At 42.8% G+C, this 22,287-nt stretch overlaps 2 protein-coding genes across 3 annotated transcripts in view; one reads left to right on the forward strand and one right to left on the reverse strand.

Annotated features, from left to right (window-relative positions):
• Positions 1-1,015: 1,015 nt before the first annotated feature.
• Lsm1 (LSM1 homolog, mRNA degradation associated) lies at positions 1,016-21,785 on the reverse strand. 2 transcript variants are annotated; one of them, XM_042679442.1, is made up of 5 exons: positions 21,780-21,785; positions 16,630-16,742; positions 11,166-11,234; positions 7,906-8,021; positions 1,016-1,538 (listed from the first exon to the last, which is right to left on the reverse strand). In XM_042679442.1, exons 2-5 carry the CDS (start codon positions 16,673-16,675, stop codon positions 1,368-1,370), a joined length of 402 nt encoding a protein of 133 aa, XP_042535376.1. In that variant the 5' UTR covers positions 16,676-16,742; positions 21,780-21,785; the 3' UTR covers positions 1,016-1,367. The 2 variants fall into 2 exon arrangements, with proteins under 2 accessions (XP_042535376.1, XP_042535375.1); XM_042679441.1 differs by lacking the exon at positions 21,780-21,785 and having other exon boundaries at positions 16,630-16,854.
• Positions 17,006-22,287, forward strand: part of Bag4 (BAG cochaperone 4) — a 28,402-nt gene continuing 23,120 nt past the window's right edge. The window contains exon 1 of the mRNA XM_042679440.1: positions 17,006-17,484. Coding sequence (XP_042535374.1) covers positions 17,212-17,484 — 273 coding nt within the window. The 5' untranslated portion in view covers positions 17,006-17,211. The remainder of the gene's footprint in view (positions 17,485-22,287) is intronic.

Here is a 22,287-nt window from a genome sequence, read left to right on the forward strand (position 1 = left end):
AGAACTTTGTTTCTTGTGGTGCTGGGATGGAATCCTGGGCCTGGCACATGTTAGGCAAGTGTTCTACCACTGAGCTATGTCTTGAGCCCAAGAAGTACTATTTCTTCATAAAGTATCAACTATAAAAGACAACTTAATAAGTTATTCAAAAGTCAAATGGTTTCCAGCCACCTGGGGAGTTCTTAACAATACCTGAGCTCATAAACTAAGAATATTTAATATTATACATATAGGCTAGATGTCTTATGAAAAGGACATCTTTGCTCAAGAGATTATAAAAAGCAAATATCTGGACTACAGTTAAAAATCTCTCAGGATCAAGAGGATGACTATCCTACTCATGTCCAATGTGCCAATAAACCAGTTTTTACATTGCACGTCCTCATTCCAATAAACTACCAAAAAGCTAGAAGCAGAGCTATGGCTCAAGTGGCAGAGTGCTAACTTTGAGTAAAAGAAGCTCATCTGGATGAGATCAAGCCCCAGGACAGGCACAAAACAAGCACACAGAAAACAATCTGATACACTCACATAATCACTACTCTTCAACAACCATACCATTATGGGTTGTAGGTTGCTAAACACTGTTTTTGCCTTTTTTTTTTTTTTAATGATTTGAACAAAAGCAGCTTGATTCCTAACTCAAGTGACTAGGAACCTTAACTAAATTAGAAGGTTCAGAAAAGCCACCACTTCAGGAAAATGCTGGGTATCATGAGAACTTTCCTTGGAATACTTGTGGGTATGGTAGGACTGAAGTGATTTCTCAAACATGAGGCTTCTGTTGCAACCAGTTACTTGAAAACTTAACTGAAAACTCTCTTCAGATAAGGTAAAATTTGTTATCATACCAAAACATGAAAAGAGTAGGGAGAACCCACAAGAAAATTGATATGAAAATATTCCTTCCTCAGTAACCAGCTACTTGGGGATGGCAGGAGAAATCCCAGCATGTGGCCTGCTCACACCTTTTCTGGGTTGTCTAATCACTGAAGATAACTCTCATTTGGGAAAATGAGATTCATATTTTATTTACAATTTACAAAGAAATACAGAATGTCTCCCATAAACTCTACTCTAGGAGAAGAAAAGCAATACAAAGAAAAGCAATACGTGTCCCAGCTCTGCAGGGACATGTGGTGAAAGAAGTCCATTTCATTGTTTCCTTAAACAATGATTTTTCTTATTTAAACAAAGTAAAATAAAATCCCATGATTTCTTCATATTACATATGTGAAAGAATTAACAATAAAAATAATCTTTCAAAATTACAGTCTCTGGTTAAATGTATGAGGTGATCAGGATGTTACTTTCCGTCAGTGACATAATCCCTGATCACTAAGAGAAATAACCTCTGAGCAAAGAGCTTAATACTCATCAAGAGTATCTGCTCGGGGAATAGAAAGACCCCGATCTTTAAGGGCCTGAACTTTCAGCTTCTCAGCCTCCAATTTGGTTTGCTGTTCTACCCTTTGTTCTTCTAGGATCTCTTCAATAGATACTTGTTGCAGAGGTGTATCACTCTCCTTTTCCAAGTCCTGTAAAAGAGTCAGATTTTAAAACTTCCCATGAAGACCAAGAATAGAAAACCTTATAGATTGAAAGGCAAATGATCACTACACAGGTTTTAGTTGCTTTTCTTAACTAGTATCACGCTCAAACATCCATCTTCTATGGATAGCCAAAGAAATGACCATTGTAGAACACTTTATCTGGAATGGTAACCAGTGTCAGCATCAGTATGTACAGCTTAGCTTGTTTATCAAGATTAATACATTTGTCAGGATTAAGTTTTCTCTAAAACAGTACAACTAGGGACAGCTATCTCCTCAACTGCGCAAAATCCAAGAAAGTTACTAAAGCTGAGATAATTTAGGTAATTCTTGTATTTTTATTTTTTTTGGTACCAGTTCTGGGGCTTGAACTCAGGACTTGGATGCTGTCCCTGAACTTTTTTGCTCAAGGCTAGTGCTCTATCACTTAGCAGCTCTACTTCTGGCCTTTTTCTTTTTATTTTTTTGGTAGTTCATTGGAGGTAAAAGTCTCATGGCTTTTCCTGCCTGGGTTGGCTTCTAACTGTGATCCTTAGATTTCAGCTTCAGATTATAGGCATGAGCCACCCGTGCCCAGATTTGTATTTTTTACATTTTTAAAGTTGGCTTCATTTCTGGGGACTGAAGCTCTTAAAGGCATAATGTACTTCTCTTGTGTTAATTGGGAATACCTAAACTTTTAACACAAAATTCTATTCCCCTCCATAGCAACAAATCTATAGATAACATCAGAAGACTAGATAAGTTATCAAACCAGTTTGGCCCCAATGTATTTAATTACTATTTGAGAACTGTAGCTTAGCTTTTTCACTCAAGGACACTCGAGTTCCTTGAACCCTATCTCTACTTCTGGCTTTTTGCTAGTTAATTGGAGATAAGAGTCTTTTGGGGGGCTGGGAAGGTGGCTCAGTGGTAGGTGCTTGCCTTGCAAGCATGAGGCCCTGGGTTCGATTCCCCAGCACCACATAAGAAAAAAGGAAAAAAGCCAGAAGTGGCGCTGTGGCTCAAGTGGTAGAGCGCTAGCCTTGAGCTGAAGAGCTGAGGGACAGCGCCCAGGCCTAGAGTTCAGGTCCCACGACCAGACCCCCCCCACCAAAAAAAAAAAAAAAAATAAAGTCTTTTGGATTTGCCAGGGCTGCCTTTGGACTAAGCATCTCAACCTCTAGAGTAGCTTCCAAGCTACAGGTGCCCAAATCAGAAATTTTTTTTACTTAAAAAAATTATTTTTCCTTATTTAAAAATATGTACCCTGTATAGGAAATTTAGAATATAGAGAGAAAAGCAGAAATTTTTAAGAAAATCACATAGCCAAGCATTGGTGCCTCATGCCTTTTATCCTAACTACTGAGGGTTCAAAGCCAGCCTGGGCAGGAAAGTCTGGGAGACTATTATCTCCAATTAACTACCTGAAAACTGGAAGTGGCACTATGGCTCAAAGTGATAGAGTGCTAGGCTTGAGCAGAAGAGCTCAGGGACAGTGCTCAGGCCCTGAGTTCAAGCCCCATGAGTGACTGCTGCCTCCCCCCCACAAAAAAATCTATAACTGCAGTGTGGAGGATTAAGATTTTGGTGAATATACTTAAGAATTTTTCTAGGTAGATATTAACTTAAAAAAAAAAAAAGCTACCGTTGGGCCAGGTGCTGGTGGCTCATGCCTCTAATTCTAGCTACTCAGGAGGCCAAGATCTGAGGATCGCGGTTGAAAGCCAGTCCGGGCAGGAGTCCACGAGACTTATTTCCAATTAACCAGCGGAAAATGGTGGGAAGTGGTGCTGTGGCTCAAGCAGTAGAGCACTAGCATTGAGCTGAAGAGCTCAGGGACAGTGCCCAGACCCAGAGTTCAAGCCTCACGACTGACAAAAAACAAAAAACCCACAAAAAACAAAAAACCCAAAAAAAACTCATCATGCAAAGGCTATGACTTTTATTTAATACAGTATAATATATTTAATATTTTTATTTCGAACACCTTATAAACATTTCATAACCAGTTTTATTCTCCTTAAAATGAACATACAGGTATTATTCTGGGTTTCTGTAAAATGGAAAGCATATACAAAGATTCCTATTTCATTTTTAGGAAAGGTCTCTATGTAGAGTGCAGGCTGGTTTAAACTCATGATCCTCCTGCCTCAGCCTTTCTAGTGCTGGATTTCAAGCATGCACCATTCTGCCTGGCTGGGTTCCTATTTTTTATCCTCCTCTATGACTTTTGACGATAAGGTTTGGGAAGGCATTGACACACAGAGTGCAGCTGTTCCAGGCTGGAGAGTAATTGTCATATGCTGCCAAGGTCTCAGAACTCGCACTTGCAGTATCAGATTGAGGATTTACCCTAGAGGGTTAGATGGAAAGCCACACAAGTTGCGTAAGTCACCCCTCTGTCCTGGGTCAAAAGTTATCAGCACCCAGAAAAATATATATTATCACTCAACACTTTCCTTATAACCTATGAGAAACAACTGAAGAAGACAGTGTTCTTAGCTTAATGAACTGCTTCTTGAGAATATTCACTGTGTCATCCACCGAGCTTTTCATGTGGTTATGTTACTGCTTCCCAAGAATCAGTTTTATTACTTAAGGCTGTGCTCATCATCTTTGAGTCAAAATCTAGGGCACAACTGGTTTCTAGGTATGAGTTTTCTTGGGGTTGGTACATAATTTCTTCCAATTGACTGCTGATTCATTTAACTAAGTATATATTCCTCCAGTACTACTTCTGTGAAACTCCTCAGTCTTCCAACTCAAACTCATATAAAAATAAGTAATTTCTATGTAACTTGACAGTAGAGGCAGGAGGGGGATTTTGGGGGAAAATAAGGGAGGGTGACATAGACCAAGAAACACTGCATTCATAACCTGATTAATGGAATTGTAAGCCTTTTGTACAACCACTTAATAACACTTTTCCTTACAAAAGAGATGCCAGGAAACTATGAATCATCAAGAACAGACGCATGTTCACTTCTTTGTACATTTACACTTTATCTACCATATATGTACCCTTTACACAAATGTAACAGGTACACAAAGTTTGTCTGTTGTGTCTATTGTATTTATTAATATTTATTAATATAAAACTAAAGCTAAGATGGGGTGTGATCTGCTGAGATGGTAGTGAGAGGCTGAGGCAGGTGGTCAGAAGTTCCAGGCCAGACTTAGTCACACAAATCCTGTCTTAAAACAGTGCTAGCTAGGGCTATGGCTTAAGTGGCAGAGTCACACCTAGCAAGCAGGAGGCTGAAATTAAATCCCAATACCACCAAAAAAACAAAAAAACAACAACAAAAAAAACCTCCCCTGGGGCTGGGAAGGTGGCTCAGTGGTAGAGTCCTTGCCTTGCATGCATGAGGCCCTGGGTTCCATTGCTCAGCACCACAAAAGCAGAAAAAGCTGGAAGTGGGGCTGACACTCAAGAAGCAAAGTGCTGGCCTTCAGCTAAAGAGCTGAGGGACAGCACCCAGGCCCAGAGTTCAAGCCCCACGACCGAAGAAAAAAAAAAAGAAAGAAAGAAAGAAAGAAAAAAACCCTCCCCTATACAGAATATGTATACATACTAAAGTCTTTCTCTGGAAATAAAAATAGTATTTCCTCTTGAGAAACTGAATTTGGAAAAAACGTTTCAAAAATAACCCATAATCCACTCTCCAGAGAGGGGTTAGGTCCTATGAATAAGCAGATAATTATAGTTTTTCACTAGCCTCTACCTCTCTGGGGTACTAGGTGCTTTATTCCAACCTTTATATAATACAAGTTGGAAATTCTGCTGCTTAAACATGCAAGAAAGATCACTTGAACTAAATATAACAACTACAAATTTGGGGGGGCGGGGGTTGGTTGTGGTGCTTGAGCTCTGGGCCTGGGTGCTGTCCCTGAGCTCTTCAGCTCAAGGCTAGTGTTCTACCACTGGAACCACAGCTCTATTTCCAGTTTTCTGGTGGTTTATTGGAGAATAGCATCTCACAGACTTTCCCGTCTGGGCTGGCTTTGAACCAAGATCCTAAAAATCTCAGCCTACTGAGTAGCTGGGCTTACACGCGTGAGCCACCGGTGTCTGGCCAAACTACAAAATATTTTAAGAAGAGATTTTACACATTACACTGTAGCATCTGGGAAGTACTGATAGTCTTGATGTTATTTGTAGTTAACTCTCCAACATGAGGTCTCTGAAACCAATCTGACCTTAAGAGAATTATCTGCCAAAAATACTGGTATAAACTGAATTAAGATGTGGCTAGGTATTGAGAAACTTTATTGGAAAGTTTAAAAACAAAATAAAAAAGTAAATGCCAAAGTTGGTTTTTTTGTTTTGTTTTGTTTGTTTTTTGTAAAAATCAGTCCTGGTTATTGCCTCTTAATCCCCCCACCACTCCAGTCTCTGTCTCTCTTTGTGCTGGTATTAGGGCCTTGTACTCTCACTTAGCTTATTCTGCTTAAGACTGGCATTCTACCACTTGAGCCATACCTCCAGTTCCAGTTTTTTGCTGGTTAACTAGAGGTAAGACTCTCAAAGATATGCCTGCCTTAGCTGGCTTCAAACTGATTCTCAGATTGCAGCCTTCTGAGTAGCTAGCATTACAGATATGAACTGGGGCCTGGCCTTTCTCTTACTCTCTCTCTGCTTTCAGTGGTAGATCAAACCCAGGAGTCTCCTACATGCCTGGCAGAAAATCTACACCCTTAGCCCCCCAACTCTTAATTTCAACTTCTTTCATAGGAGGTTTCAATTTCTTGGCAAACCTAATAATGAAAAGCATCAGAATTTGATCAAAGGTAGTTTTTTAAAAGATAGTTTTTTAAAAAAGAAAAAACAAACAAACAAACAGTATCTGAGCCAGGCACTGGTGGCTCAGGCCTGTAATGCTAGCTACTCAAGAGGCTGAGATTTAAGGGTTGCAGTTTGAAGCCACCAGGCAGAACACTCTGTGAGACTATCTCCAATTACCCACCAAAAAGCTAGAAGTGGAGCTGTGGCTCAAGTGGTAGAGTGCTAGTGTTGCACACAAAAGCTAAGGGAGAGCACCCAGGCCCTGAGTTCTAGGCCCAGGACTGGCACCAAACAAAAAACCAGTATCAGAGTACTTCCAGCAGATGAATATATTGCTAATAGTTTGTATGTATAAGCATATACAATGCACAGACTCATAGCAACAGCATATCAGAAGATCAGATTTAATTTTTCACTTGCCAGGTGATCTTTCTACACAGACACACAGATAGGTTGGTCCACACTATTATTGTGAGCCAATAATCCAAGTAAAGGTGAGCTCCATTCTAGGATACATAACAGAAGGGCTTTTCCTACAGTATTCTTTTTTGGTGCCGATTCTAGGGCTTGAACTCAGGGTCTGTGCATTGTCCCCTGAGCTTTTTTGCTCAAGGCTAGTTCTCGACCACTTGAGCCACAGCTCCACTTCTGGCTTTTTGGTGGCTTGGAAATAACAATCTCACAGAGTTTCCTGCCTGGGCTGGCTTCAAACCAAGATCCTCAGATCTCAGTCTCATGAATATCTAGGATTATAGGCCTGAGCAGCCAGGTAAAGAATTAGTCATTCTTTATACAAAAAATATGAGCAATAAAATGTATATGCAATGTTTCCCTCAAATACTGCAAATTGTCTTTATGATATGATAAACTACTCATAATAGATTAAATGCCTCCAAAACATTTCAATATATGGAAATCATACTTTTCACTTGTAGTGTAGGGGTCAAAGCCAGGGAATTACAGACATGATGCGAATGCTCTACTGAGCCATACTAGCCCTAAATCATACTTTTATAAATCAACATACAAAAATCAAGATTTTCAACTTTTTGCTATACAGATAATTCAAATGCCACTTAAATGAACATACTTGTGTAGAACATTATCTTTTATATCTAATAAAATCAATGATATTTTTACTAATAAGATCAAATTGTCAAAATTAAGCTCTGTAGCTTCCCTCTGAAACTATAGCTTTTTTTTCCATATTCAGTGGGTACCTGGCAAAAGCTGGATAAAAAGTGGAAAATATTTTTCTTTTCCATTCTTTCTTTTGCACTGGTACTGGTGATTGAATTCTGTCTCACACTCTAGCTTAGCTCTTTTACTCAAGACTTGAGCCATACCTATACTTCCAGTTTTTTGCTGGTTAATTGGAGATATGAGTCAGTAGAGGTAAGTCTCCTGGACTGATCTGTACAAGATGGCTTTAAACTGAGATCCTTTGATCTCAGCCTCCTAAGTAACTAGGATTACAGGTGCGAACCATCATCACCCAGCTAAATTTTTCTCTCTCTTGAGAAGACAAGAACCCTAACTAGCACAAACATCAAGAACATTAGAAGTTTAACAGTTTTTACTTACTATTTCTCCTAGTAGGACCACATTTTCTCCTCTGACCACAAAAATCCCTCGAGGAATATCACCGTATTTTTTGCCCACATGAATACGCTCCACAGTCTGATGAAGCACTAAGTTAGCTGTAAATGTATAGAGAAGAAAAACAGGTATTTAGTTCATTTACCAAGTTAAGTCCATAGCTCAAGAATTTGGTTCTAATTATGGGAAAAACTAAAACTTCAATTTTACTGTATAGGATATACCTACTACTTAGGAAACTTAAACATTCAGAGTATCTGAGGTAATAATGTATTAATTCATGATGATGGTGAAAGCAAATTCCTTTATTAGTTAGTTGCTACTATCAACATAGCTGTAAGAAAATATAAATGAATAGGTACTTGGAAACTTGAACCTGAATAATCACTGAGGTTAAAACTGGTTTTTGGGAAGAAAGAGTTTTCTTTTATTGTGTGGATATGTATACATGATGCTTTATTAAAGGTTAAATTCTTTCAGTAGTAGGCTTTATTTAACCCAGTGCAAGTATTCATGGATTATAATGTAGAAAGAACCTATTTGTTAGATAATAACCTGAGAATAGGTTCAATATTCACTAGTCATCCCTCAAAGTACTCTGGTGATTTTGACTGAAAATTTGTAATATCATATTAGTCTATTAAGAATAATTTTCTTGGAGGCTGGGAAGGTGGCTCAGTGGTAGAGCGCTTGCCTTGCATGCATGAGGCCCTGGGTTCGATTCCTCAGCACCACATAAGCAAAAAGAAAAAAGCCGGAAGTGGCACTGTGGCTCAAGTGGTAGAGCGCTAGCCTTGAGCTGAAGAGCTGAGGGACAGCGCCCAGGCCCAGAGTTCAGGCCCCACGACCGGATCCCCCCCCTAAAAAAAAAAAAAAAAAAAAAAAAAGAATAATTTTCTTCTTTCAACTAGTTCTACTTGCCTTTTTTGGTGGTAATGGGCTTGAATTCAGGGTCTGGGCACTGTTCATAAGCTCTTTTGCTCAAGGCTAGAGCTCTACCACTTTGAGCCACAGCCCCACTAAGAGTCTCATAGGGACTTTTCTCCTGGGCTGGCTTCAAACTGTGATCTTCATTCAGATCTCAGCTTCTTGAGAAGCTAGGATTATAGGCGTGAGCCACAGTACCCAGCCTTTGATTTGTGTATGTGTGTGTGTGTGTGTGGTTTTTTCCCGTCAAGGGTAGCACTCTACCACTTGAGCCACAGTTCTACATTGAACTTTTCTGGTGGAGATAAAGAGTCTCACGGGTTTTCCTGTATGGGCTGGATTCACACTGCACTTCTCAGATCTCAGCCTCCTGAATAGTTAGGATTATAGCACCAGTGCCTACCTATAACTAGTGTTTTGTTTGGACATACTGGGGTTTGAATTCAGGGTCTTGAACTTTCTAGGCAAGTGCTCTATCACTGAGCCATGCCTATAGCCATTTTCTACACTGCTTGTTTTGAGAGAGGATCTAATTTGTTTACCCTAGGGCCTGAGAATGGACCATGATGCTATTTTATGCTTCCTGCCATAGTTGAGACAATAGGTATGTATCACCATGTACACCTTCTTTCACCAAGATGGAGTTTTACAATTTTGTTTGCCTGCAGTTGGCTTGGAACTGCAAACCTTCCAATCTTAGCCTCCAATTTGCCTTGGGATAACTGGCACATACCACTGTACCCAGCTATTGTCTGACAAGTGGTCTTGTGGATTGGTCTCAAACCACAATCCTCCTCATCTCAGCCTCCTGAGTATTTAGGATTATAAACTTAAGCCAACACGTGCAACTTCTATCTTCTGTAAGTCTTAAGTTTCCATTTTGTTTATTTTCCTTATGATCAAGTAGAAGTTCAACAAATGTTGATGTGAATTTAGCAGTTACTTGTAAAAGAAGAAGAATATCTCCTACTTTAGAAAAATGAAGACTAGCCAAGTATCAGTGGCTCATGCCTGTAATCTTAGCTACTTAGGAGGCTGAGATCTGAGGACTGAGGTTCAAAGCCAGCCCAGGCAGGAAAGTCTGTGAGACTTTTATCTCCAATAAACCACTCCGAAAAATGGAAGTGGAGCTGTGGCTCAAGTGGTAGAGCACTAGTCTTGAGCTGAAGAGCTGAGGGACAGCACACAGGCCCAGAGATCAAGCCCCACAAACGAAATTAAAAAAAAAAAAAAAAAAAAAAGATGAAGACTAAAAACAAAGATTGAGATTTGTAAGTCTCATATAGTCCTCTGCAAAACTTGACCTTAATGTTCCCTAAAAAGTTTCAGGAAGTATTATCTTCTTAGTTTTTATTATTATTATTTTTTGGTCTGGTTATGGGGACTGAACTCGGCCTGGGCGCTGTCCCTCAGCTCTTCAGCTCAAGGCTAGCGCTCTACCACTTGAGCTACAACGACACTTCCGGCTTTTTTCTTTTTGCTTATGTGGTGCTGAAGAATCGAACCCAGGGCCTCAGGCATGCAAGGCAAGCACTGTACCACTGAGCCACCTTCCCAGCTCCATATCTTCTTAGTTTTTATTGGAAGAGAGGAATTACCTTCAGTGTAGGCAGTGCTTTGAAGAGTCACCTCATCCAAGCCAATGCATAAATGAGCAGCCTTTTCAGTGGACTGAGTTTATGCCATCCTGGGGCTTGAACTCAGGGCCTAGGTACCATCTCTGAGCTTCTCTTTTGCTCACACTAATGTTCTACAACTTGAGCCATAGCTTCACTTCCTGACTGAGTTTCTTTCTAGCATTTGGCTCCCTCTAATGGGAAACTAAAGAATCCAAATGCTGTAGTGTAAACCAGTTTTAGAAACAGGAATTTATAAAATATACAAACTTTTGAATCATCTAATCACAATTTAATAATGACTTACTCATTCAAAACAGATCCATTATGCTAGACATGTAAGAAATGCATATAAATTAATTTCAAAATGAAGCCAGGAGTTGGTGGCTCACACTTATAATCCTAGCTACTCAGGAAGCTGAGATCTGAGGATCCTGGTTCAAAGCTGGCCTGGGGGGGAGGAAAGTCCATCAGACTCTCATCTCCAATTAACCACCAGAAAATCTGAGGTAGAGCTGTGGCTCAAAGTGGTAGAGTGTTAGCCTTGAGCAAAAGAACTCAGGAATAGCACCCAGGCCCTGAGTTCAAGCCTCATGACTGACCCCCATCCCACCCCACCCCCCCAAAAAAATGAAATAACAAAAAATGCAATTGGTGGCTCTTACTATCCAAACAATTAAATTTTCCATAGTTCTTACATACCAAACTGATCAATGCTTCTTAAAAATCCTATAAGTGTCCTTCCATCTCGAAGCAGGACCAAGTGTTTTTCTAGGGAGAAGAAAAAAGATATTTGAAATGAAAGCAGTCATCTTCAGTGAGTTTACAGACTACCAGTGAAAATCATTAGTAACAATTTAAGCTATGTCACTTCCTCTTCCAACGCATTAGGATAGAGTTCACTGAAAAAATGGGGGTGGGGGTAGGGGGAGGAGAGGAGCGGGGAACAGGGAAGTCTGGGATTTAGATGAGAAACTTAGAGGTCAAAAGAATCAGAGTAGTAGGGCCGGGAAGGTAGCTCAGTGGTAGAGTGCTTGCCTTGCACGCATGAGGCCCTGGGTTCAATTCCTTAGCACCACATAAGTGGAAAAATCTGGAAGTGGTACTATGGCTCAAGTGGTAGAGCACTAGCCTTGAGTTGAAGAGCTGAGGGACAGCGCCCAGGCCCAGAGTTCAGGTCCCACAACTGACAAAAAAAGAATCAGAGTAGTGGTGCCATGACTGGCACCAGAGCCTGATGCCTAACCCTTTAACCCTCTCCCTGTCACATACATCTGTATATTGAGATATTTAGACTAGATGATTTTTATTAATTCTGGAAATATTTTCCCTCAACTTTTTTTTTCTAATGAGACATATACTTACAAATCTTTACATTATCACTTGTCAGGGCATCCTGGACTCCCGGGGCCCTCTATTTTCATTGTGTGAATTAGCAGGGCTGCAGTTCTGGTCCTTCAGTTTGGGTTGCTAGTTCTCACTTTCACAGGTCTCCATTCTCCTTCCAAGGGACCTTAGGAAAGCCTTTGATGACTGTATTTTGTGCCCCCACAGTCCCAGTCCTGTCTGATCACCCACATTTGTGTGTGTGTGTATGTGCCAGTACTGGGGCTTGAACTCTGTACATAGGCAGTATCCCTTAGCTTTTTTGATCAATACTGACACTGCCACTTGAACCACAGCTCCACCTATGGATCACCCACATTTTAATATGCCTTGCCCCATGCAAGTTTTCCACCCATGTCCTCCCAATCTGCCTGTCTCTGCCACTCAGACCTGGCACATTCTCATTCCATGAGGAAGTACAGCTCAGTGATAATACCTGTAACTCCGTTCCACACAGATCTGAATTCAAGTCTTGTAAAATACGGGTAAGAAGGGTGGGGTGCATAGGCTGCTGAAGGATTTGCCATGTATGTCTCTCCCTGCCTGGTCTCTGTTCCATAGTGAATGCCAAGGGAAGTTTTAAATGAAAATAATGCATCCAGCAGCTAGAGGTATAACTCAGACACAGCCTAAATTTAGCAACCCAAAGGTTCTGGGTTCAATCCATTGTACCAATAAAAATTAAAACTGCCTCATTTAAGGGGACTTGATAATAACCTGGAGTAAAATTCAATATTTATTGAGAGCTATATACTGTTATGGTGCCTGAAGATCACTAACCCTATGAATTTATATTCAGTGTGGGAGGAAAATAAGAAAGCCACGTATGGTAGCTTTCCATTATACTTATCTGTGGTAAGTATAATAGAATAACAGATAGGTAAGAATAGGATAATGACATGAACAGAGAAGTAGAGAACAGAGGTTGGCAAAGAAAAATCTCTCTAAAGAGGTAACTGAAGACATTGAAGGATGACAATAAGCCAGGTATCAGAAAAGCCAGCAAAATTTCAGCTATGCATCGACTATTTTCTCTATGTATAGTTGAGGGACAGTGATTCTGCACTGAAGGAATTTATAGTCTTCTGTGAGCTGTAATTAAGCACTATAAGCAAAAAATCAAATTATATAAGCCTTCAGGGGCACATTATATGTGTGGAGGTGGTATTTGAGGTAATAATGATGGGCCACGGGACACGTGAGGAAAATCTGCAAATTAGGTAGGAGGAAAAGAAATTGTTCATATTCAAATGTCTGGCTAAAAGGAAAGGGGAGGGGAGGGAAAGGAGTTAAATTCAGAAAAGTACTGGGAGGGGGCAGGCTCAATTTGGATTTGATTTCTAAATTATAAAAGGAATAAGAAAACACAAAGACTGATCTAGATAAAAGCAAGAAAAGTTTAAAGTTCATCTAGGAGGTCTCCTAGAGAGTTAGAGAATGAAGCAGGACAACCGTTTGCCTCAGACCACCTAACTGAGAGAATAGCAAGAAACAAGAAGGTAAACAGCAGGAACCAGTATTAGAACAACCAAGAGAACAGAATTAAGAACCCAAGTGAAATAATAACACATTTGCCGCAGAGCAAAGTCATCAGAATGTCTTAGCATTATGATTTAAGAAAGCAACTTTAGTAGTGTGGTGACAGTAAAATTTAGATTGCAGGGAATAAAAGGCAGTCTGCAATAGATGGTCAGGGGTGGAATCAAAATGGAATGAGAATAAAGCTCTAGTGGTGAGTGCCAACCTTGAGTGAAAAAGCTAAGGGGGCGTGCCTAAGATATGAGTTCAAGTTCTAGTAGTGGCACAAATAAAAAAGAAAATAGAGGTGAGACTCAAGAATATGCATAAGGGGGGCTGGGATTATGGCTTAGTGGTAGAGTGCTTGCCTAGCATGCATGAAGTCCTGGGTTTGATTCTTCAGTCCACATAAACAGAAAAAGCCAAAACTGGAGCTGTGGCTCAAGTGGTAAGAGTGCTAGCCTTGAGCAAAAGAAGCTCAAGGACAGTGCCCAGGCCCTGAGTTCAAGCTGCAGGACTGCCCCCCCCTCAAAAAAGTGTGTAAGGGATGGGTGTTCAATGGGGAGAGAATTGAAAAAGTACTTGAGATGACAGACAATATACATGAAGGGAAGGATGCGGAGAAAGGAACAGAAAACATGACAGAAAAAATTATATGGAAAAAGTTTCCATTTAAGGATAACAAAAGGGAAGAAGACTTCCTCTTTAAGTGAGAAGATGGGTGAAAATACAGAAAGACAGAGGAGGAAAATGTGTAAGTATAGGGGAATGAAGGATGAATAATAAATGGTTTCAAACTTTTCAGTAATGGAGGGGCTTGGAATTTAAAAGAATTATGGAAATGGGGCTCTGGTGGCTCAAGCCTGTAATCCTACTCAGGAGGCTGAGATCTGAGGATAATGGTTCAAAGCCACCTAGTCAGGAAAGTCCTTGAGACTCTTATCTCCAATAAACTACTCAAAAAAATCCAGAAGTGTTGGTGTTGCTCAAGTGGTAGAGTCCTAGCTTTGAGCAAAAGGAATCTCAGGGACAGTGCGGTAGAGGATGTAAGAACAAAATTTATATATATATTATGTGTGAGTTATATGTAATTATGAATAATTGTATACATATATATGATACATAAAGAGGTGAGGGTATAGGGCATCCTCAAGCTGCCAAAATACAATTATTTCATTACACCTTTACATTTTTTTGGGGGGGGGGGGGTCAGGGACTTGAATTCAGGACCTGGGGGCTGCTCTTGCCTTTGAGCTTTTCCCTCAAGACTAGTGCTCTTACTATATAAGGCTAAGGTCCACTTCCGGTTTTCTGGTGGTTAATTGGAGATAAGTGTCTCACAGACTTTCCTGCCCTGCAGGCTTTGAATTGGATCCTCACATCTCAGCCTCCTGAGTAGCTAGGATTACAGACATGAGCCACCAGTGCCTAGCCATCTTTACATTTTTTTGAGTGTGTGCAGGTATGAGGGCTTGAACTCAAGGCCACTTGTCCTTTTGCTCAGCTTTCTTGCTCATGCCTGGTGCTCTACCAGTCCAGCATTTTTGCTGGTAATTAGAGATAGCATCTCTTGGACTTTGTGGCCATAATTGGCTTCAAACCATGTCTCTCAGATCTCAACCTTCTAAGTAGCTAGGATTACATGTATGAGCCACTGGTGTCTGGCTTACATATTGTTTCCTATGTGTTGTTATTTGTGTGAATATGTGTGTGTGTGTATAAACACACACATATATATGAAGATAAAGTCCAATGTATTTGCTCCAATTTCCACTACATTTGCCTTCAATAACAAAACATGTCATTTAGGTTTAAAAAAATGTCAGATAACCGAGTTGGGAATGTGGCTTAGTGGTAGGTAGAGTGCTTGCTTACCATGCATGAAGCCCTAGGTTCGATTCCTCACTATCACATAAACAGAAAAAGCCAGAAGTAGCTCTATGGCTCAAGTGGTAGTGTGCTATCCTGGAGCAAAAGAAGCTCAGGGACAGTGCCAGGCCCTGAACTGAATTCAAGACGGAGGTGGAAAGAAGAAAGCAGCAGCTAGGCGCCAGTGGCTCAAGCCTGTAATCCTAGCTACTCAGGAGGCTGAGATATGAAGATGGCAGTTCAAAGTCAGCCTTGGCAGAAATGTCTATGAGACTCTTATCTCCAATTAACCACCAGAAAACTGGAAGTGGTGCTATGGCTCAAGTGGTAGAGTTTAAGCCCCAAGACCGACAAAAAAAAAAAAAAAAAAGCCAATAGTGGTGCTGTGGCTCAAGTGGTAGGGCGCTAGCCTTGAGCGGAAGAGCTGAGGGACAGCGCCCAGAGATCAGGATCCACAACCAAAAACAAAAAAAAGGAAGCTAATTGCAGGTGGCTCAGGCTTGTTATCCTAGCTACTCAGGGAGGGTCAGATCTCAGGATAGCGGTTCAAAGCCTGCCAACCCGACGGAGGCAGGAAAGTCTTTGAGACTCTTCTTCAATTAACCCCCAGAAAACTGGAAGTGGCACTGTGGCTCAAGTGGTAGAGTGCTAGCCTTGAGCCGAAGAGCTGAGGTCTGGATTTCAAGCCCCACAACCGACAAAACAAAAACAAATACAGAATGCTTCACAATTTTGCGCGTATTCCTTGAGCACAGGCCAAAGCTAATCATCTCTGTATGGCTCCAAAATCGGTGAAAAGAAAGGACAGTAAGTGGTTCCTCTTTTATACAGGACTGAACTCTTCAGAGCAGTAAGTAGGAATATGGGAAGTCTTCTTAGTGAAAACAAAAGAAAATTGTGTCAAAGAAAAAACATGTTTGAAGTGGATTAGCTTTCTAGGAAAGTCAGTATCACGTGAGGCAGTGGTTTTTACGACCCACACCTAATAACCTGCAAACTGCCACGCAGCGTTAAGACCTACGTTTACTAATTAAACCTAACCGCTGTTGTCTTATTATTACTTCTCCCTCCCCGCTTAGTGACTGCTGTGAGTATTCTCATCCTCCCACTGCTAACAACCTGGTACTTAGCAATACTGCAGGTGGGAGACGGTGGGCCCGAGTGGGGCAGGGTCATTTTCGCGTTCGGGCCTCGGGTGCGGCTGCGACCCTCGAGGCCACGAAGGACTCCACGGCTCGTGGCTCACCAGCCCCGAGGGGGCAGGCTCAGGGGCGGGCCAGCGGTGGGTCCTGAGGCTGTGGAGAAGGTCAACGGGGAGCATCGGAACAGAGGTCAGAGCCTACCTACCGCCCGCCCGCAGAGAAGCAACTCATCCCGGAGACCAGCTACTCACTGTCTATGTCCTCGATGAGGCTGGCGGTGCCGGGCATGTAGTTCATTTTGAACTGAGGTAAAGCTGTAACGAACTGCGGCGTGGGCCAGCACCTCTGACAGCTCTTCCCCACCCTCCCCCACGGCAGTCGTCGCCTGCAGGCGACGAAGACGTAAACCGCGCGACCCCGACCCACAAGTTAGCCCCGGCTTTCAGCCGCCGGGGCTTGCCGGAAGCAACTGCCTATTGCCCCCACCCACTTCCGGTACACGTGCCCAGCCTCCGGAAAAGGCGGGACAATCGTGCGGTCCGGTGGCACCGTGTCCCCCCCCCCCCCCATCGTTACGTGGGAAGAGGGACTAAATTGGGTGGCCTATGGGAAAATGCGTCCTACCGTTTAAGGACTATAGAGGCTCTTCTTGCTTTCCTTCTTCCGTGGCCGTCGCTCAACGCTCCACCTTGGCAAACAGAAGGGGCGGGATCTTCCTGGGATTGACTGCTGGCGTCCTACCCCTGCGCAGCTCGTCAGTCCCGCCCTCCAGTTGGCGCCTGCGCAATGGGTCGGCCGTGGGGGGCGGGAAGGGCTTCGGGGCAGGAGAGCCCATGTCGGCCCTGAGGCGCTCGGGCTACGGCCCCAGTGAAGGTCCTTCCTACGGCCGCTACTACGGGCCTGGGGGAGGAGATATGCCGGTACACCTTCCTCCGCCCTTATATCCACCTCTTCGCCCCGAGCCTCCTCAGCCTCCCATTTCCTGGCGGGTGCGCGGGGGCGGCCCGGCTGAGACCACCTGGCCCGGGGAAGGCGGAGGTGGCGATGGCTACTATCCTTCGGGAGGCGCCTGGCCAGAGCCAAGCCGAGCTGGGGGAAGCCACCAGGTGAGCTGGGCACGGTCTGTCCCCGAGCCTACCGAGGGCCGGTTGTTTATACGTCTAGGGTTTGTAATGCCTCGGGTTTCCTATTTGTTTTCCTTCGGGAGGGGGAGCCGGAGAGGCGGCGGGAGAGGCGGGAGGGGGCTGGGGCAGGTTTGCTGGTATTCCCTTTGCCCCACCATTTCGGCTTTGGCTGCAACGACGGTGCCTCTTACTACAAGAAAGGGCGGGGTGGGGGGGGGGGGAGAAAGGAAAAAGATCCTGCACTGACTTTTTACCCTTCGCACTGACTTTTCTTTTTTGCTTAGTAGCAAACTAGTGGTCCCTTTCCCGGAAGCAATGTCTTGTTGGAGTGCCAGAGCCCTCCGCGCGAGCTTTAACAATTTTTCCTGCGTGGCTAGGGTGACTGCAGCCCCAGTCGTCACTTAGCCCCTCCCTCAGGGATGGAGCTTGAATGAGGGGGAGGGATCTGGGCATTTAGCCCTTTGCTCCCAGAGCCTGGCGGCGGCGGGGGGGGGGAGGGGGGGGGAGGGGGGGGGGCGGGGGTGAATCACAAATAATGTGGTGCAGCACCTTTACGTGGATTGTTTATTAATCTTCACGGCCACGAGGTAAATGTCGTTACAGGCATCCCTACTTGCCAATAAAGAAGAAAGGTCAGAGGTTAAATCACTTTGTTTTATATTTGGACTTGTTTCATTCTCATATATGCATGGCATATTTCTTAGTCGTAGGTTATTATAGGAAGGTACCATACCTCCTTCGTTCAGGAAGTAGGACACTGTCATTTGTTGGAAATGTGATAGTGACATTTTTCATACACAGCTGGTAAGGTTATAAAATGGTACTGTGCTTTGGAAATTAATTGGGCAGTTCCTCAAAACATTAAGCATCGAATTAGTCTGTGATCCAGCAGGCCCATTCCTGGATTGGGTATATCCCAATAGAACTGAAAACATGTTCACATGAGAGCTACAACATGCATGTTCATAGCACCATTAATGAGAATAGTCAAAATGTAGAAATGACCTACATATTCATCAACTGATGAGTGGATTCACAAAATATGGTACTTATTTTGGAATATAACAAACATGCAATGGAATATTACTTCGCTATAGAAAGGAGTGAAATACTGATATATGCTACAACATGAGTGAACTTTGAGTGTACTTGAGTTGTACGTTTTATGGTATGCTTACTATATTTTAAACATTATATGAGAACAAGTTGCAGTGAGACATTAACTGCAAAGAATGAGCTTTGTTTTCTGTACTTCAATTTAGAATAAATAGGCTGTTTGATTTCAATTCCATGGTCTAGTGATGAAATGGTTGGCTTGTAAGTACCCAAATTAAAAATGAGTTGAAAGGAAAGAGGAGGGGAACTTTCAACTGCTGACTTCTCTTGAATTTTGCTGTATTATCAAAGTGAAAGTGTGTTTTCTGAGATAGAGCTAGGAAGGGATTGTATAGGCTACAACAATTAAGGTTTTTTTGTGTGTGTGTTGTGTAGGGTGCTGCGAGGTATGGTTGGTTTATAGGTGTTTACATAGGGTGGGTGATCCTTTCTGGATTTGTTGGAAATAAAACAATTTGTAATGTGTATTATTTGTAAACTTTAGAGTTTGGACTTTACCTTTCAGATAACGTAGAAGCTCTAAAAAGTACAGGATGGCCTTAAAATTAAGTGTTGGATATTCTTACATAGTAATAGAAAATTAATACAAAAGATTCACATGCCAGGCGCCGGTGGCTCACTCCTGTAATCCTAGCTACTCAGGAGGCTGAGATATGAGGATCACGGTTCAAAGCCAGCCCAGGCAGGAAAGTCCGTGAGACTTTGATCTCCAATAAACCACCAGAAAACCGGAAGTGGCGCTGTGGCTCAAGTGGTAGAGTGCTGGCCTTGAGCTGAAGAGCTCAGGGACAACACCCAAGCCCCGAGTTCAAGCCCCAGGACCCACAAAAAAAAAAAAAATCACATGTTATCACAGATGTTGCAATTTTCTTCCCAATTTTCTTTATTTGCTTTTGCTGTTTTATATTTTGCTAATTTTTATATTATCAAATCTGTCATATTAAAAAAAAGTAAAAGACATGTATTTTTTTTCTCCATTAATGCTGGTAATGGAATCCAGTACCTTGTACATACTTGGCAAGCATTGTACAAGCTATACCTCCAAGATCCTGAGGAGACTTTAAAAATCTTTGGACTTAAAGTGTAATATCAGGGTTGGGAAGTTGGCTTGGTGGTAGAGTGCTTGCCTTGCATGCATGAGGCCCTGGGTTCAATTCCTCAGTACCACATAAGCAGAAAAAGCCGGAAGTGCTGCTGTGGCTCAAATGGTAGAGCACTAGCCTTGAGCTGAAGAGCTGAGGGACAGCGCCCAGGCCTAGAGTGCAGGCCCCATGACTAACTAAAAACAAAAAATGTGATCTAAGGCTGTGAACGTGGCTCAGTGGTAGAGTGCTTGCCTAGCCTGCATCTTTATGCAGGCTTCAATTCCTCAGTACCACATAAACAGAAAAAGCCAGAAGTGGAGCTGTGGCTCAAGTGGTAGAGTGTTAGCCTTGAGCACAGAGAGGCTCAAGGACAGTGCCTGGGCTCCTGAGTTCAAGCTCCAGGACCAGCCCCCCCAAAAAAAGTGTGATCTAGCTGGGTGCTGGTGGCTAGCAAGTAGCTCCTAGATACTCAGGAAGCTGAGATCAGAGGATCACAGTTTGAAGCCAGCCCAGGCAAGAAAGTCTTTCAGACTGTTATCTCTGCTAAGCTACAAAAGAAAAAGAAAGAAAGAGAGAAAGAAAGAAAGGAAGGAAGGAAAGAAAGAAAAAGAGAGAAAGCAAGCAAGAAAGCAAGCAAGCAAGCCAGAAATGGAGTTCAAGGCCCAGGAATTCAAGGCCCAGGACTGACAAAGTGTAAGGCCCTGAGTTCATTTCCCAGTAACACACACACACACTAAGGCCCTGAGTTCATTTCCCAGTAACACACACACACACACACACACACACTAAGGCCCTGAGTTCATTTCGCAGTAATACACACACACACACCCGCTTCTGGCCCTGAGTTCATTTCCCAGTAACACACACACTAAGGCCCTGAGTTCATTTCCCAGTAACACACACACACACACACACACACACACACTAAGGCCCTGAGTTCATTTCCCAGTAACACACACACACACACACACACACACACACACACACACACACACACACACACACACACACACACACACACACACACCCGCTTCTGGCCCTGAGTTCATTTCCCAGTAACACACACACTAAGGCCCTGAGTTCATTTCCCAGTAACACACACACACACACACACACACACACACACACACACACACACACACACACACACACACACACACACACACACACACACACCCGCTTCTGGCCCTGAGTTCATTTCCCAGTAACACACACACTAAGGCCCTGAGTTCATTTCCCAGTAACACACACACACACACCCGCTTCTGGCCCTGAGTTCATTTCCCAGTAACACACACACTAAGGCCCTGAGTTCATTTCCCAGTAACACACACACACACACACACACACACCCGCTTCTGGCATTTTCTGTGTATGTGGTACTAAGGAATCGAACCCAAGGCTTCATGCATGGTAGACAAGCATTCTACCATAACCCACATTCCCAGCCCTACTTAGATTCTTTTTTTTTTTTTTTGGGTCCGGTCATGGGGCCTGAACTCTGGGCCTGGGCGCTGTCCCTCAGCCCTTCAGCTCAAGGCTAGCGCTCTACCACTTGAGCCACAGCGCCACTTCCGGCTTTTTTCTTTTTGCTTATGTGGTGCTGAGGAATCGAACCCAGGGCCTCTGGCATGCAAGGCAAGCGCTCTACCACTGAGCCACCTTCCTAGCCCCCCTACTTAGATCCTTAAGTCAACATTTCTTTTTCATTTTTGGTGCTAATCCTAGGGCTTGAACTCAGAGCTGGACACTGTTTCTGAGCTTTTTTACTCAAGGCTAGCACTCTACCACTTGAGCCACAGCTCCACTTCTGGCATTTTTGGTAGTTAATTGGAGATCAAAGTCTCACAGACTTTCTCTGCCTGGGCTGGCTTCAAACCATGATCCTCGGATCTCAGCCTCCTGAGTAGCTAGGATTACAGGCATGCAGTTAACATTTTATGAGTTGTTTTTGTTTTTTGTTTTTTTTGCAGCTACCCATTTTAGTTTTGAGATGCTTAAATTGTGTAGATTTGAAAGGTATTTTCAACGGTAGAATAATAAGTTGAGGTGGAAGATGTGGAAGAAACATAAGACAGTTCTGAAGTTTCAATATTTCATATGCACAGAAATAAAAAGGAAGAACAGGCTTTTATGGGAAAATACTGGTTTAGTTTGATACCAAAAAATCTAACAGTTAAGAGAGGAGCTTGAAGAAGTATTTTCTGGGAACTATTGGGAAGGAGTTAGGATGATGGAAAGGATAAAGGAGGTTGCTATAGGGAATAGGATTTTTTTGGGGGGAGGGGTCAGTCATGGGGCCTGAACCTGGGCCTGGGCGCTGTCCCTCAGCTCTTCAGCTCAAGGCTAGCACTCTGCCACTTGAGCCACAGCGCCACTTCTGGCTTTTTCTGCTTATGTGGTGCTGAGGAATTGAACCCAGGGCTTCATGCATGCAAGGCAAGCACTCTACCACTGAGCCACCTTCCCAGCCCTGGGGATAAGATTTTTTAAGGATATAGTATAAATGTTAGGAGATATAACAACGAAATTCTCTCCTGTTAATTAACTATATTTCCATTTCTTCTGGAGACCTGTTAGATGT

This window comes from Dipodomys spectabilis, unplaced genomic scaffold, assembly GCF_019054845.1.
Source record: "Dipodomys spectabilis isolate Male_0828 unplaced genomic scaffold, ASM1905484v1 ptg000052l, whole genome shotgun sequence".
Taxonomy (NCBI): Eukaryota; Metazoa; Chordata; class Mammalia; order Rodentia; family Heteromyidae; genus Dipodomys; species Dipodomys spectabilis.